Source organism: Diadema antillarum, unplaced genomic scaffold (assembly GCF_040938485.1).
Source record: "Diadema antillarum isolate AM-2024a unplaced genomic scaffold, OU_Dant_1.0 seq00001216_RagTag, whole genome shotgun sequence".
NCBI lineage: Eukaryota > Metazoa > Echinodermata > Echinoidea > Diadematoida > Diadematidae > Diadema > Diadema antillarum.
The window spans coordinates 153,032-169,840 of NW_027272008.1; the positions used below are offsets into that span (position 1 = coordinate 153,032).

Genomic DNA, 16,809 nt, shown 5'->3' on the forward strand with positions numbered 1-16,809 from the left:
CACAAATGTACGGCCTGACGGCCTCGGATGAGCAGCTGTCGTCTTTGCACATCACAGTAATCCTAGTACTTGACGGCGGCTGTACGGTAGCCTATGGCACGCTTCGTTTAGACGTCTACTGTATGTAAAAGTGGAAATTTTCGCGGTGTCGAAATTTTCGCACATTTCTCGCAACTAGAAACTAGTGGTAAAATAAAAGCACGCAAATATTTTTGCTTGCCATATGTTCCTGTGTGTGTGTGTGATGTCTTGATTCCGCGGAATTAAAAACACGCAAAACTCGTCTTACCCGGCCAAGCGCGAAAAATTAGTCGCGCGAAAATATCCACTTTTACAGTACCTGTCTCACAGCTGTACGAACGAAGGTTAATGATCAGGGGCGGATCCAGGGCCCTTCTGATCTGAAGATTCTCCTGCCTGAAACCCCTAGCAAACGGGAGACTCCAACTTTGATGTGTGCGAAGCGCGAAGTTCCTATGGGGTTCTAGATGCTCTCTGGTGCTATCTAAGGCTTATTTTTTCAACATACGATAGAAATATAAGTAAGAAATCCTTTCCAACGGGAGACAAAGAGCCAGGGCGGGGGAAATTAAATCTCAAGCGGGAGAACGGGAGATTTTGCAAAAATGGGTTTTCGGCGGGGGATCTCCCGTCGAAAACGGGAGAGTTGGAGTCTCTGTATACCTTTTACCATTCACGGTGAGACGTAGTGAAGTAACGTCACCGCTGGTAGGTGGTCGTTTATGAAGGGTTGCAAAACAGAATTAACAACGTTTGCTAAAATGGGGGCCAATTCTGAGTTTCATGAACAAAAACAAGCAAAAAACAAAAACAAAAACAAATGCAAATACAAAAACAAGCGCAAAAACAAAGACCTTACCGGGCTCAAATGTTTCATTGTATTTTTCGTCTACACTTCCGGGATTTAAAAAAGAAGAAAAGAAAATAAAGTTGGGGGCCAAAGGACGTGGTGACACCCTGTGTATTCCTATGTACGGGTGCAAAAAAGAAAAAGAAAAAGTAAAGAGCCCCCAGTCTAACAATATTTGAGGTCTGCTTCGGTTAATGGAGATGGTCAACATTATTTGGGACATGATTTTGCCTAAAGGAGTGGTAAAGGTTCGGTTGAGATAAAGATGGGCATTACTTTTTGCGAGATCATTACAAAGCCACTGGTAAAATATCAAAGAGCATACGTTTTAAGAGGACTTCAAAGTCTATGAATTGTGAAGAACGGTTTTTGGAAGGGCTGAAAGATTACATTAATTCCTTGTGCGTCGAATAAATATAGTATTAATGGGTCAAAGAACTTCCGTTCATGTAATCCACGGGATAAAAATATCATGTCGACCATTGTTTAACTCCCGTATGCAACGCCTACCCTCGATTGCACAGCATACGGACTATACCGGTTGTGAACTCTTCTAAGAGATCTTATAGGGTTACGTAATCTCTTCGGTGGTTACGTAATCTCTTCGGTATAAAGGTGCACTCTCTTTTGTCAACATACGATCGTGCGTGGTGGCTTAGTATACTGTACTTTCCAATATTACTTGTAGCTCCATGAGCTCACCCTTTATATGTATAAGTCTATACACACTGGCTACATCTCTTTCAGAGCAACATGGCCGCATTTTGGGCCCCTCGAGGATTAACCAGATCATTATGTAACATACGCGATTTTACGTGTTTTCGTTTGTCGTCTGCGTTGAACATTCGAAGACAGAACAGTCGTTACCTGTCTTCTTCGTGGGCTTCGTCCTCTACGAGCCACGGTAGTCAGCCGCAGAAATGCCGAACGAGGGTCCTCGATGTTCCAAACTTTATTGGACATTACAAAATCATATTGGCTTCGCTCGCTTCGGCTTCTCAGAGTTCGCCATGGTCATCCGACGTCCCCTACCAGACCGATGAGGAGAATTCCGTCCTGAACACCACTTTCGCCTCCGAAAAGCCCGTGTATCCACGATGGGAGGAATGCTCCGAATTCGGTCTTGCCAACGTCGTATCGTCTGGTATCGGTGATCGGGTGGAAGTAACATGGTCATGTGATAGACATAGTCATGGTGATGAAGGGGTTAACGGAGGTACGACGAAAAACTCGTTTCCCTACGTCTGGCTGAGAGATAACTGTCGATGTAACGAATGCTTCAACAAGAATTCCAAGTCTCGAATGGTTTCTCTGCATGGGCTCTTAGCAAGGTGTGGAGTAGAGACGGTGAATCGAAGTGAAGATGGCAAATCAGTAAGTTATAGAGTGTTGTCATCAACATGTAGAAGACATACTACGATTGCTCTGCTACTTTAATATTGGAGTTCAATTGGCATCGTGCCCCATGCGGGCACTCCAGGGCTTCCAGAGCCATCAAAGCAGGGAATCTTGAACACAAAAATCTTCGTTTAATCCAGAAATGAAAGCGCTAAAATGGTATTGTATAAGCACGGATATTTACGTCTTTAACGCCGTTTCACGTGTCATCATCTACTTAGAGAGGATGAAAACCAGTTTCGCGTGTGCTATTTCTGATCCAGGGTTGCCCCCGGTAGGTCGGGGGGTGGAGGTATCACGGCAATTTTCTCTTTCCATCTTCTTGAAAAAGCTTTCTCAAATTTATCACCAAACTTGGTGTATTGTCACTAATAAGATTATACGATATATATATGTTTGTACAAATGAGGGTAAAAGGTTACTCGTCATGCTTCCCACCTTATATTTTGCATATATATCCCTCTATGCACTATACCTTTATTCACTACATACGGTAATTCACATACTTGAACGCTACTCTGCTTAATATGTTTCAATTGAATCAAAATTTACAACCTTTGAAAGAGTGTAACGGACCTTTTCGTGGTTATATTATATAGTTGAGATGGACATGACCATTATCCTATTTCAAGATCGGAGCATTTGACCGTTAGATAACTGTTTGGAGCTGTGATAAGTTTGTCACATCCTAAGCTAAAATATTCTTTCCATTTAACTTTACTACCAACTCACAGGGAATAATTTGTGCTGCAAGGCTCGTTACACGTCCTCTACCCACGTGATGCAAGGAGAGGACAACATCTAATCTACCTGTCTCTTAATACTTGTATCGTGTTATGTGAACTCACTTGTTTCAGTCCACGTTCTATCCAGATGCTATTCGGCTATGGAACTCCCTACCACCTTCCGCCATTAGCTGCACCTCCTTGGAGATCTTCAAGAAGGAGGTGCACCTTGTCAAGCTCCGATGAGCTCTCATCTTGTTTTTTTAGCTGCACATAGAAATTTTGTAGAGGATTTTTACCTGCACACTGTACACCCAGCACTTGACAAGCACAATGTACGATAATACGCCAGAGGCGGACTGTACCAGACTGGAAGAAGAAGAAGAAGAAGGGGCAATTTTCTTGGCCTTTCGTGATAATCGTCAATAACACGCCAGTTGAAACATGTACCTCAATACCTCCATGATTTTATATACATCCTCATACTTAGTAAGTGATGCTCTTCAGAACATTTGATATATCACCTGTCAGAAAATGTGTTACTAGTATCTGGCTCAATCAACAGAAAAAGATTGTTCAAATCAACATTCACTGCAATATAATGAAATCTATGCTTTCCCATGCAAGTGTTTGTTGACACTATTATAGATATCTTGGTCATCTAGTCGATTCAAGTTCATCCTTTTTTAAAACATAATCGATGAATGCTTTAAATTGTTACGTCAGGCAAACTTGTGCATTATGTCGCTTTGGAAGTGCCTAACCAAACTGAATAAAACAGAAAGAATGAAAAAGGGGCATATGTACCCGTGTTCTCGAGAGATAACTCTGTAAAATGATCGCCTTGGCCAATGCACAAACACACTATTGCCATCTCAGGCAGGTCTTATAGAAAAACACGTAAGATCCCTTACGATTGTCATCACTTCGTGGAAAATGTCCTAGGAGTCTACAGTATATAGACTGGGATATCGTGGCTCAAACAATGCTATTATCTATGTAATGAATACACGTACTCTACGAGAAAAAAAGCAAACATTTGGCAGGTTGATTGTGATTTGTAATCTCATTCCCCCATATCTCGGACATTGGTTGGAGTAAACATGGACAGTAACATGAGGCGGACATCCATGTCTTACCATTGAGCAACTTAACATTCATGTCCACATAAGGTACCCACTTCAGTACCTATACCAAATTTGTGACACACAATTTCTATACTTCCAGGTTTGGTGTCCCCCAATCATTATTTGTGTTTATGTAAAGGTAGTTGAGACTGGAAAGACGTCTCAGCCAAACAAGGCCGAAACAAGGCAAACAGTTCTTTCGTCAGTTGAATACAGGATTACGCAACTGCCATTGTCCAAACGTCTGCTGAATGCAGGTCTACTTATTTCAGATGTCAGGCAACGTTGATTATGGGATCAAGGAAAGACCTCCTTTGGTAAAAGAAAGTCTGTATCAACTCACCTCGTATAATTTGGTGACATATAAAGGTGGTGGAGATACGGTATTTTTATGGATACTTTGTTGATTCAATGCGCTTCATTTTTGATTTCCCTGCGAATCGACCGTATCGCTGCAAATCCAAATAGGATACCTGTATACGAATATTTTGTTATTATGCGCGACTGAATACATCTAGGGAGGTGTTATATACATGGATAGAAAGAATAGCATCTCTTAGCAATTTCTGAATGTTCATGCGTAGGCTCAAATGAATGCTGAGCATTCTTAAGGAAATGTTGAACCATTGTATAATTGAACTTATTTGAATGATAGAATAAATACTTCCATTTTTTTTTTTTTTTTGCCTTCTTGCCTGGGAGAAAAAAAAACCCGAGTATAACAAAGTGCGTGGTCTTAATAAAAAAAGTGGGTCCAATCTTTCATCAGGGTCCCTTTGTTTTTGGATACCTCAGCCATTTCAAAACCTATTTTCATTACATAAACTTTAATTCCCCTTCTGCTCTTTTATGCTTTCGAGGAGGTTTCTAATTATCCCACAAAAACCGTTTGAAATCTGAAGCCGAATCTCGATCAGAAGTACGCAATCTCTTTATGGCGCTGTAGTGGCTCAGTGGATTAGACCACAGACTGTCATTCACGAAGTCCCTGATTCGAGTCCCATTCATGGTTGCAACGGAGGTGCCCCAAATCAAGACGCTCGTGGTCTGTAGTCCTTCGCAGGTGTTCACTGCTTCCTATTAGTGACCAAGTAAAAACAAACAAAACAAAACAAATCAAATCAAATCACATCACATCAAATCATTCCGATTCGATTAAGAAAATTTTACATTTTATTATTTTTTCTAGCATAATTAAAGAGCACTGACTTAATTCCTCCATAGGTTAGGGAGAGTCGTATGAACCTATAACATGTCTGTAATAAATTGATGACATTATATTTTTCATTAAAAAAGAAATCCCATAGATCTAAACGAGCCCGCCTTTGTTAACACTGATTTTCAGATGACGATACAATGGAAGGATGGCCATGTAAGCCACTACCCAGCTGCCTGGCTTCGCTGCAATGTCTTCTCCGAGTCGGACCCCGACCCCGTTGCCGACCTGCCACCTCAGTTGTGGGACGCGGCCACGTGCCGGGACCGAATTCGATTTTTCGATTTCGACGACCTCCTGAGCGACGACCGGGCCCTCTTTACACTCCTGCGTGAAGTAAAAGAACTCGGAATCGCTGTCATCGAAAACACCCCTCAACGGGTTGGGCAGCTCCATCGTTTGGCAGAGAGATGTGGCTACCTGACCCCTTGCAACTATGGGTAAGCCCATAAAATGTATTCAGCAGGTCAGTTATTCTGTGTTACTTGTTCTTATTATTCTTGTTTCAAAATCAGTCATTTTTTCATGATTAATTTCGTAACGAAATTAACCGTACGACACTTGGCCCCCCATAGAGCTTCTCCTAAAAGTTAGTGCTCTTGTCAAACTTAGTCTGATAAAGGAAATGCATGAGAAACAAATGTCAATTTTTTACATCTGTTAAATATTATTGATATCCGTTAGAATGCGTTCCATGTCCTTATTATTCTTTGGATGCCGATGGACGTGAATCTCTCTGTGATTTCCGTCAGAGTGGCCAGGGGCACAAAGTTTGTTTGTTTGTTTGTTTGTTTGTTTGTTTTTTGGTGGGTTTTTTTTTTTTGGGATAGGGCGAGTTGACCCTTGTTCGATAGTTCACGTTTTCTCCTGTATCTGGACAGTACTTTGTCGTTTTCTATGCTTTTACATCCGCTAGGACTCTTTTATATCAGCCTGTTGCTGCAAGAGATGGGAACGGCTATGTACAGCACATCAAACACATACGCACCGTTCTCTGCACGTTCGCTGTACGTCTCATGCGTCACCCATTTTTGTTCCCCGTACGTTTTGTCCTGCGGGTTTGTGGTTCATATCCGTTTCTCACGTGTTTGCGTTCGTTCCACTGACATGTACACAACCGCCCCAAGTACGTTGCTTGTTAGTTTTGTTCGGCCCCTAGACCATGCATCTACATGTACGCTCTTCTTAAACGAAAATTTTACACTTTGTCCACCGGATTGACGATTTGATCAACGGATGAGTAAATTCCGCCCGTTTCTTGTACGTTTGCAAGATGTGAAACTATATGAAAATCGTTTGGACTTCCCCTTTTAAAAACGAATCAACCGAAACACACGAAGCCATGTATCGAAAGCTGGGGTGGGGGGGGGGGGGGGGGGGAGGGGAGGTGGGTATGTTTTTTGCAGATTTCAACAAACCGAAATGGTAAATAGATTTCGTCACTAGGTCCACAGGGGAGAAAAATTACAATGAGCCCAAATTTATTCTTCCATTTGCCTAAATGATTGAAAGGTGTTCCCTTTCTCAATATTTGCATTAATAGAGAGACGTTTCAGGTGGAGGCGAAGTTGGATCCGAGTAACGCAGCCTACACTTCTGGCGCCCTGAGCACTCATACCGACCTGACGTATTACAACGACCCACCTGATGTGAGTGTCAACAGGTGGATTCACACAGCAACCAATAGTCGCGCTTTTGGGGGTTGGGCTTTGAATTGCGACCCCCAAATCGGCTGTTTTTTTGTTTGTTTGTTTGATTTTTGCATGTGGTTGATGTGTGGACACAATAGTCGCGACTTTTAGCGAGCCTCAAATCATTCTTTAAATCAAGTTTTAATCATCCATACCTTTGATTTGTTTTCTTTGGCAACTGGTAATGGAGGAGTCTGGGGCCCAGTGGAGAAAGGATAGAGGAGTCGTCAGCTTTGTTAAATGCGTGGCGAGACCAAAGTTAACTCAAATTCAAATCCTTTTACAACATTTTGAGTTATTTCGCTGACAGGTCATTTTTAAGGACATTTAGGCCTAGTAGGGAACTGTGTACAGGTTCCCGCATTAGGATGATGTCATCCCCTCCAATTTCTGAATTTTGTTGCTCTTGTGGTTTTTTTTTTTCTTTTTTTTTTTGAACATGTGGAAATTGAATGTTCCATACCTTATTTGTTGTCCGATTTTTATGAGAAATGGTTATTTTGTTTTGGCTGATTTTATTTTGTTTAATAATGCCAATGTGATCATAGTATATACTTTATTGAAATGGTAATAACAATATTCATAACAATCATTTTAATAACAACAATAACATAATGGCAATAACAATTTTCAGTTGGGTAATGACGAATATGCGAAATATTAACCAAAATGGTTCCCTTAGGCTGAGTTAGCCAAGATCCTTCTGGAAGAAAAGTCCTGTTCTACGATCGAGAATATTCTCCATTTTTAATCTAAAAAACCGAAACAAAACAAAACAAAACAAAAACAAAAAACTGCAATGCAAATAGCGTCATCCAGTTAGTTTCTTGGTAGATACGATTGGAAGCAAAATATAAAATGGTGCAAGACGGGTTCTCAAACCCACGAGAACTATGTTTTAGCCCTGTCAACGTAAGAATAAACACTGTTGTCGGTTGTAAGGGATCGATTCCGACACTTCGCTTCTTGATGGGTGCTTTTAATGCTCCCACCGTTTAAGACGCAAAAAAAGGTGCTTTGAAATTTGTAAATGTAGCACCAATATCTCGAAACTATACACGAAGTGCATCTATGTCAACTGTACAGTAAAAAAAAAAAAAACAGTTCTAGCTCTACATGGTCTACGTATCACGAGTTTGTGTCGAGGATTTCGTGGGTTTTAAAAAAAATGTCTTGTGTCTTTGCAGATCCAGATGTTACACTGCATTACCCAGGCGGACGGCGAAGGAGGCGAGAACACTCTCGTCGACGGCTTCAAGATAGCCAACGACCTCCGGCAGCGCGCTCCAAAACTCTTCGACATCCTCACCACAGAAGTGCTCGAGTACCACGATGTCGGGCACGACGCTGTGGGCGACTATTATCAACATTCACGAGTTCGAACTATAAGGTACAGCCAAAGTTGTTGTTGTTGCTCCTACACTGTTGTTGTTGACGTTTTAAAGGACAATCTTGTGAACATTGCCATTCCTGTAAACAATGCATGCTTACCTCGCTGGTTGCCGCATAACAAGGTGGTAAAAGGTTATTATATGATTAATTTTTAGGACTAAAGGTTTGGCAATGAATCTAAACGGAGACAAAATAGGGAGGTTAAAGGATTAACAATCAACAAGTAGATTTCAGTGATAATATTGGTTTTCTTGTGTCTATTGATTAATAAAGACCTTTGGCACTCTGGAAGGACGTGAGAAAATTATTTTTACCAATATCTTTTTGAGTCTTCGTCGGAAAGAAGACTAAAGCATTGTCACTTGTAAAACGTTAAAAAAAGTACTACACAGACTCCAGTTGTATACTGATTTAATGACACTTGCCGTTATGATTATGTTGTTGTAACCGTTGAAAAAGATGATAAAAAAGATGAACCTTCCGACAATCTGTAAAAATCTCCTTTTCACGGTTGGACAAAGACTAAACGGCAAGGGCAATGTCGACAAGATCGTGTTCAGCGACCACGGGCGAAGTGCGATGTTCCGCATGGGCGTGGACAACGTCATCGCGACGTACGAGGCTCTGGCTGCCTTTACGGACCTTCTGTATGACCCCGCCAATGTCTTCCGGTATAGGATGAGAGATGGTGAGTATGTGTGTGCCAAGCACACTTTTCATTTACACACACACATGGTCTTCTCGGGACTGTTTCATTTTAGTTCTAAAATCAATCCTAAATTCAATGCAATTGATCTTACGGACAATTTTGAGTGCAATCAGTCCTGAGATATTCGTAAGTTTCGCTAAAGCCAGTGGGGAACAATATCTTGCACCCACCTTGCCGTGTTCTAGAATAAATCATGAATGTTTATAAATCCTTCTCAACTAGATCTCATCTGAATCTGTCCCAACTTTGGGTTTGTTGTTATGCTCCATATAGTTTCCATGTAAGTGAAAAAGGGGCCCAGGAACCCGTTTTATGAAGAGGTATAATTAATTATAACGTTGATTTCTATCATAAGTCTATGGTAGCCTGTGTGGTAAGGGAATTTACAATCGATTTTATCTTTTGATAAAACGGGGCCCAGGAACATCAGACTGGTCTCTGTGCTTCTCACTGATGGATGGTCAATAGAAACTTATGATACAGCAGGAGAGACATTGTCATACTCTTCATGCTGTGGGAAGATGGTGTTGATGACATTATGTTCGCCGTGATAGAGATTTGGTTGAAATGGATATTACAATGTAGTTATAATAGTTGGAATAATGATGATAATAACATATCAATTTATAAAGCGCAAAACCTATAGACATATATTCTTCTGTACTGCAAAAGCTTCTGATGTACTTGATGATAATGAGCAGTTGAATGAAAAATGTGTTTTGAGTCATGATGTACAGTTGGGGATTTCTTGACTTCTAAAGGTAGGTCATTCCACGATGCAATAAAAGTAATAAGAGCTAGAATGAGTAAATTGGATATGTACTAAATACTGAAGTTGGTCTCATGACTTTGACAATACCTGCTGGTATACCATATTAGTAATGAATGGATAAATAGCAGTAGAAGATAGTAAAGCTATAGTTTGATATGAATTGAAACGCTTTTTAAACTTCTTTTTCTGTGCTGATATGTTTCTCTTTCTCCTACCTTGCCTTCCTCTCTCCTTCTCTCCTAAAGGAAAGGTACAGTTTTGATTGAGATGTGGCTAAACGTTTTCAGCATGTTTTGATGATTTTTTTTTTATTTGGAGATGATTAGAAATCTCTTGTGAAATATGAAAGTACACATGATTCTAAAAGGAACAGCTCATTCGATGAAAATTGGTTTTGAAACGGTTGAGATATTCAAAACAAAACGATCCTTATAACAGGTGGGACCCACATTTTATTATGGTTGGGTTTGTTTTTTGTTTTTTATATCTCAGCAGTTCAAAAACCAATTTTTATCAAACATGTCATATTAACCTTGAATCTCTCTTCGAATCGTATGCTTTTTAACATTTTTATTAAGTGGTTTCTCAGTATCTCGCAAAAAAGGAAAAGTTGAATTCTCACCTCAACCAATACTATACAATACCTCGAACATATCTCCCTTCATCTATCTCATAGTGTATATGTATGTATGCATATATATGTTATATATATATTGTGTGTATATATATATATATATATATATATATATATTGATATGTATATCTATTTATGTGTGTTTATACATATATATATATATATATAACGTATATATATATATTCATCTATCTATCTATTTATCTATTTATTTATAATATCAGTACATAGTAATGCATTTACCGTCTAAGTGCTCCTCTCTCCACCTCTGTCTCTCCACTCTCTCTTGACCCCCTACAGGTGACATTCTCATAATGGACAACCATCGTGTGTTGCATGGTCGGGAGGCGTTCACCATGAAATCCGGCTCTTCTCGCCACTTGGAGGGAGGGTATTTGGACTGGGATGCCGTCTTGTCAAAGATGAGAGTCCTAGGACAGAACGTCGAGTGAAATACGTGGTATATGGCACCTTTTTATTGAAAAGGGAAAAGTGTGGCCCCGATACAACGGACTTCTTCCGAGGAAGGGACTCATTATTCCAAACTTCTGTTCGTTATGCCAAATACAGACTCTGTATGTGTGTGTGTGTGTGTGTGTGTGTGTGTGTGTTATAGGACCACTAAAGTTTGAATGAGACTTTGTATATAGACGAATGGATTTGTCATAATTATTATGAAAAGCGATGCGTCCAGCAAAGTGATGAATATATTATTTCCATCTTATTGCACGTATAAAATCTGATTTAAGTTTTAATTCATCCAGGTAACATTTAGTTAAGAATGAAAAGTTAAATCGGAGCATCTGTTATGGACTCACTGTTTAATTCCGAAAACGGTTTCACGTCCTATCCTGGACGCTTCATCAACTCGTCTTGTTTAATGACTGGAAAACGTGCGTCAGCGCCGATGGGGAACGTTCTCTGAATTAAACAGTGAGTCCAGATGCAGTGCTGTAATTCTTGCTTTTTAACTTATCGCACATCCGGGTATCCATGTACTACAATTAACTTTTGGAATTCGCGAAATTATATGAAATTATATAATATTAAAAATTAAATCAACTCGTATATATTGTTCGTATTACCGATACCTCTAGTTATATTGCTACATTACCATGAACTAATGTTTGTTTGTACTCTTGGTACTATCCGTGTTTTTATTCTATTTGGTTGTTGGTTTTTTGTGGGTTTGTTGGTATATTTGGGAGGATTTAACTTCATTCTTCCTGTCGTGTCATATTAATTCCTTAATTGAAGAAATTGGATGCGTTTTGGTAGGAATATCATGAACGAGAGGGTGATTTTCTTATCCCTGAAACTTAACAAGTATGGGCCAGCATTATGTGATATTGGCATTGTTTTCTGCCGAGCCAGCTGTCGTATTTGGCAGCATTGTTAGTATTCCTTAGTGTATACATATAATCATAATCAACAGAAAAATGGTATTTCATGGAAGCAAGATTTATAAGTAAATAATGTCAGTTCAACTAGTTCTCGCTCGTTAACAAGATTCATAGCATTATAATTTTGCGAGGAATGTAACCAGATAATTATCCTTTAGCAAAATTGAGGCAGACAAGGTAGCGTGGTGTCATCTACTAAGACGAAATTTAAATGCAACGATACCTGGTAGTTATCACTAGCATCATATTTTCCACGTAGGTACAACATGAATGACCGGGAAGGAGTGAACACCTTTATTTCGCAGATTGCACTGGCGAAGTAATTTCAGATGTTCAACATGTTCAAAATGACTTGGAAGAAGTTATATTATGTAAATTTATGTTATTCGTAACAGATGTATAAGGATCAAATCCAGGTAAACTATTTTGTGTGTCACATGTCTTCTTTTCCGTTTCTTCTCCCTCCCTGCTATTCGTAATGTTGTTCTTTAAGTTTATGATAACGCGTACATTTTTAATGCTTATTCTGCAAGTTTTACTTCCCAATGGATCTTTCTCCTGTCTTTTACTAAATATCATTATTTCATCAAACTGACGTATAACATATTGTCGTATATTCATTAGGGCATCAGTATAATGTTCGTAATGAAATTAAAGGTGTTTGCGTTCTACGACTTAAAAAATGCTTCGAGAGAATTTTGAATGAAATCACTTGTTTCATTTCAACCCAGACGAATGACTGCGATATCAAATATCAATAAAACCGAGAGCTAACTTGAATGACGCCTGTGGTACCCACATGTTAGTTATAAAACATGAACGGATTGTCATGTCATTCTTTAGTCCATAATAATGACGTGTGTCGTGCTTACCATGCTTCACCATGGGAGATAAAATTTCCGTGCTGATTATACTTATTTGCATATTTTGAATAAATGTCATTGACCGATGACATTTTCCAGCCCCCCTCAAAAATAAATAGATAAATAAATAAATCCCCGGTATATGCAAAGACTGAATTACAAATAAAGTTGTACATGAAACTCACGAAACTTCATTGGAAACCTGAAGGAAAGAGAAAAGGGGAACGTCCCAAACCCACCTGAAGAAGAACAGTGGAGAGAGAATTAAATTTCATAAACCATTCATGGGGATCTACGAGTATCCAAAGACTCGCCCAGGACCTCCTTCGTTACTGCCCTACATGCCAATCAGGCATACCGGCAGTTAAAGTAAGAAACTCATGAAGCCTACATCTGATTTGCATACCAATTAGAATATTCGCATTGGATAGCACTGAAAAAGGGATACTGCTTTTCACCTAACCCTAAAAACCTTAATAAAGTCTACACTGACTTTGATTTGCCTTTAAAAGAATAAAAAAACAAAAACACTCTCCCGGTGCTGTTTATTTGCATATTTCAGTACTAATTTGCATATTGATGAATTAAAGTATACGATTAAGAACCTGCAAAATGTTCATACTTCATATTGCAAAGTCTATTCTATGCACAAATACTATTAACGAGCGTTCTCTTATTCAAATGCTTAACATATTCGATTTATTTATTGCACTATAAATTTGAGCTAAATTGGACGAGGGATAAGGAAGCTACAGCTGTTTGTATAAATGAACCGTAGAGAACTTGTGGACGACTCTTCATTTATTTTCTACACAAAATTTCATTACAATTTATTTCAAAGTTTTCTCTTGATTCATATTAAAAACATGGTTTAAATTCAAAATACATGCTTGCAAAATATATTCTGTCGTGCCATATTTGGATTTCAGATAAAGAGTTATGCCCATTGTTGAGAAATGATGAAGAATGTGAGATTTTATGGGTATTAAAGTCATTATTTACCTTTTGCAGATAAAACACAAACCCAGCTTTACTACTTCAAAATACACAAGTTCTAAAATATGAGTCGGGGATAGAAACAACCAGTGTAAAAAAAAAAAAAAATATATATATATATATATATATATATATATATATCAAGTCAATAAAGTCAATGTTCAGCATTGTTAGATATGCAAAATGTGAACAATAGTTGTACGGTAATAAAATATTGCTTCTAGACTAAACCCTCCACAGTTATGGTATAGTGAGAAAAATAGTGATATATCCTTATATCTTAGGTTCTGTTGTAATTTTTTTGGAATGGTAGGATCTAGGATGTATTGGGATACAACTGACCTACACATATGCATCAAATGTGATAACTCGAACATTTTTTAAATCACTGTTCCCAATGGTATATGGCACTTTTAAACTTTGCAAACATGTCCACAAATAATGAGCAGAAACAAGGTCATTCGGACCAACAGGCATAATGATTTTTAAATTCACTGGGATAAGCATCTGTAATGTAATGATTATTCATGAGATACCTATAAATACTGCTTGCCAGCACATCCACCTGACAGCAAAAGTGGTATTTGGCAATATCAATAGAAAGAGATTGTCAATACATTCAATGCAAAATAATGAAATGGATGCTTCCCAAGTGTAAATTGACGGATCGTTCTGCTCATCTGGTCTACGCAACTCTATTCTTTGTTTGAACAGGATTGTGAATCCCATAAATTGTTATGTAAAGCTTATGCATTATGTCGCTCTAAAACGAGTTAAGTGCCCCTAACCGACTGAGAAAAGAGAAAGGTCATTCGTGCCAATGCGCCCATGAGCTAACTCCGAACTAGCTTATTAATCAATCACAAGTTGTTTGCTGCTCTCTACTGACTTAAATTTTGCAAAGCTGAGATTTCCCTACTCCTTGCCCGTTTTGGCTTAAACTTGCAGTGGTTAATTCGAACATATCAGACATTTGAATAAGAATTACTTCAGATTAAGGTATTGGTTCCCTTTAATTCACTTTTTTTCTGCTTGATTGTAAAGATTTCATAGAAATTGTGTCTCTGAAATTGACAATATTTTTCGTGACTCGGCAGCCATCTTGTTTATGCAAATTACTTCCCAGCTGCGTTTGTGCATTTCCCTTTGATGCGGTTTTCGAGATTTGTACATTTTCATTTACGTTTACATTTCCGGGCCTTTGTACTGCATCCCGGTTCCACAGACCGATCCCTGGCAACTGCCTAATGCCATGAAGTAATTTTATAGTAAACGACAACTGCTGTTGTGAGCTGACTTGGTATTGGAAATGTTACGGTCCCACCCCCCCCCCCCCCCATCTCAAGTGGTCATCTATATATCGCATGCTCGTTCCCAATTCTTTGGAAAAGGGGTATATAAAATCCCGAAAATTCCTTCAAATATGACATCTTTCATTATTTTCCCCCGAAATATTTTCTAATTAGAAGTTTGTTTTTTTTTTTTTTTTTTTTTTTTTTTTTTTATATCGGACGTGTCCATCTGTCGACCTGAGGGAAGGAAAGTACTGCCCGAGGTACATTATGGCACCAGGCAGGAGCTCACGTCCTCCCGGATAGCACTTTTCAAAGACAAAGAAGCAGAAGGAGGAGCGGAGCTAGATTTTGTTGTTGTTGTTGTTGCTGTTGTTGTTGTTGTTGTTGTTGTTGCTTAAATGTTTCTGTTTTGCAGCCCTTCATAATACGCCCGCCTACCAGCTGTGACGTTATTTCGCTAACTTCGCCCAGTGAGTTTTAACCCTAACTTACCTGGGGGGGGGGGGGGGACATAATGCCCCCCCCCCCCCTCGACGAATTCCGCGACCATTCCGGCGCGCAAAATTTTTTGACCGCGCCACTCGCTGACTTTTTACTTTCAAGTCTCGCGCAACTTTTGAGACCAAATTTGTTGCGCCCGGGCATACCGTTCCGAAGCCACTCCCATTCAAAAATTTTTCGTCAACCCAAAATTGCTCAAAAACGTGATTTTGTGTACAAAATCAATACAAATTGTGTTTTTTCAATTAATTCATATAAAGATTCATATTTCTAATTTTAATGGCTGAAATCAATTTATATTAGTATAATTATGCTTCAAAAATGTGTATGACAAATTCTGCTGAAAAAACAACAAAAACAAAAGCTCGAAGAAACAAAGAAATATATTAAAAATTGATAAAACAATAAAAAACATAAGAAATTAATTTTGATACAGATTTTTTTTTACGCACAAATGTTCAGAATGTCACTAGGAATTTTTACATAAAAAAATCCGCATTCCATAAGCTTTTAAAAGCCAATTACAGACGAAAATGAGGGGTTTTTTGCATATATTTGAATAATTAATTAATTTAAAATAGAAAATGCAAATCTTTTGAACATTTAACTGAATAATCTGGTAAATTACATCCGGCTTTATGTTCATGCAAAATTTTGCGGCGATCGCGTGATCAACGGCCGAGATCTGAAGGGGGGCCATGTAATGCCCCCCCCCCCCCCCCCAGGAATTCAAGCTCGCTAAATAGCCCAGGTAAGTTAGGTTAAGGTTATAGTTTTGGTATACAAAAGGCACTCCTATTGCAATAGCTTGATCATAAACATTCGACCGTTGGCTGCACTATCTTTGCCGTCGCATAACGCCAGCAGCTAGCAAGCGAGCACGGATAAAAGCGACATTGAGATATTGCTATCATGGTTCATTTCCCCGTTAGAATAGGCGACGGGGACCTGGTCAAGATTTCCACGCAATATCTGATTTTCCGTCACCAGTTTTTGACCGGTAACTGAATGGTCAGCGTTGTCCGATCCATTGATTGACCAACTGCTGGACGCTCTGTAGTGTAGGAAATGATGGAATCGGGGAATACAGAGTCCATCAGATTTGTCTTTTATCGTATTTGTTTTCTCGTTCTTCTCTGTGCGGCCGTTCTCAAAAAGACCGGAGCTGCAAGGGACATCAAAGTCGGTAAGTACACATTATACGTTTTAATTGGTC

The 16,809-nt window shown here is 39.0% G+C and overlaps 1 protein-coding gene across 1 annotated transcript; it reads left to right on the forward strand.

Moving 5' to 3' along the window:
* The first annotated feature begins 5 nt into the window (after positions 1 to 5).
* LOC139744870 (gamma-butyrobetaine dioxygenase-like) lies at positions 6 to 10,987 on the forward strand. Its single transcript, XM_071655282.1, has 7 exons — positions 6 to 86; positions 1,874 to 2,245; positions 5,467 to 5,777; positions 6,881 to 6,986; positions 8,216 to 8,418; positions 8,942 to 9,108; positions 10,836 to 10,987. Exons 1-7 carry the CDS (start codon positions 6 to 8, stop codon positions 10,985 to 10,987), a joined length of 1,392 nt encoding a protein of 463 aa, XP_071511383.1.
* The last annotated feature ends 5,822 nt before the right edge of the window (positions 10,988 to 16,809 follow it).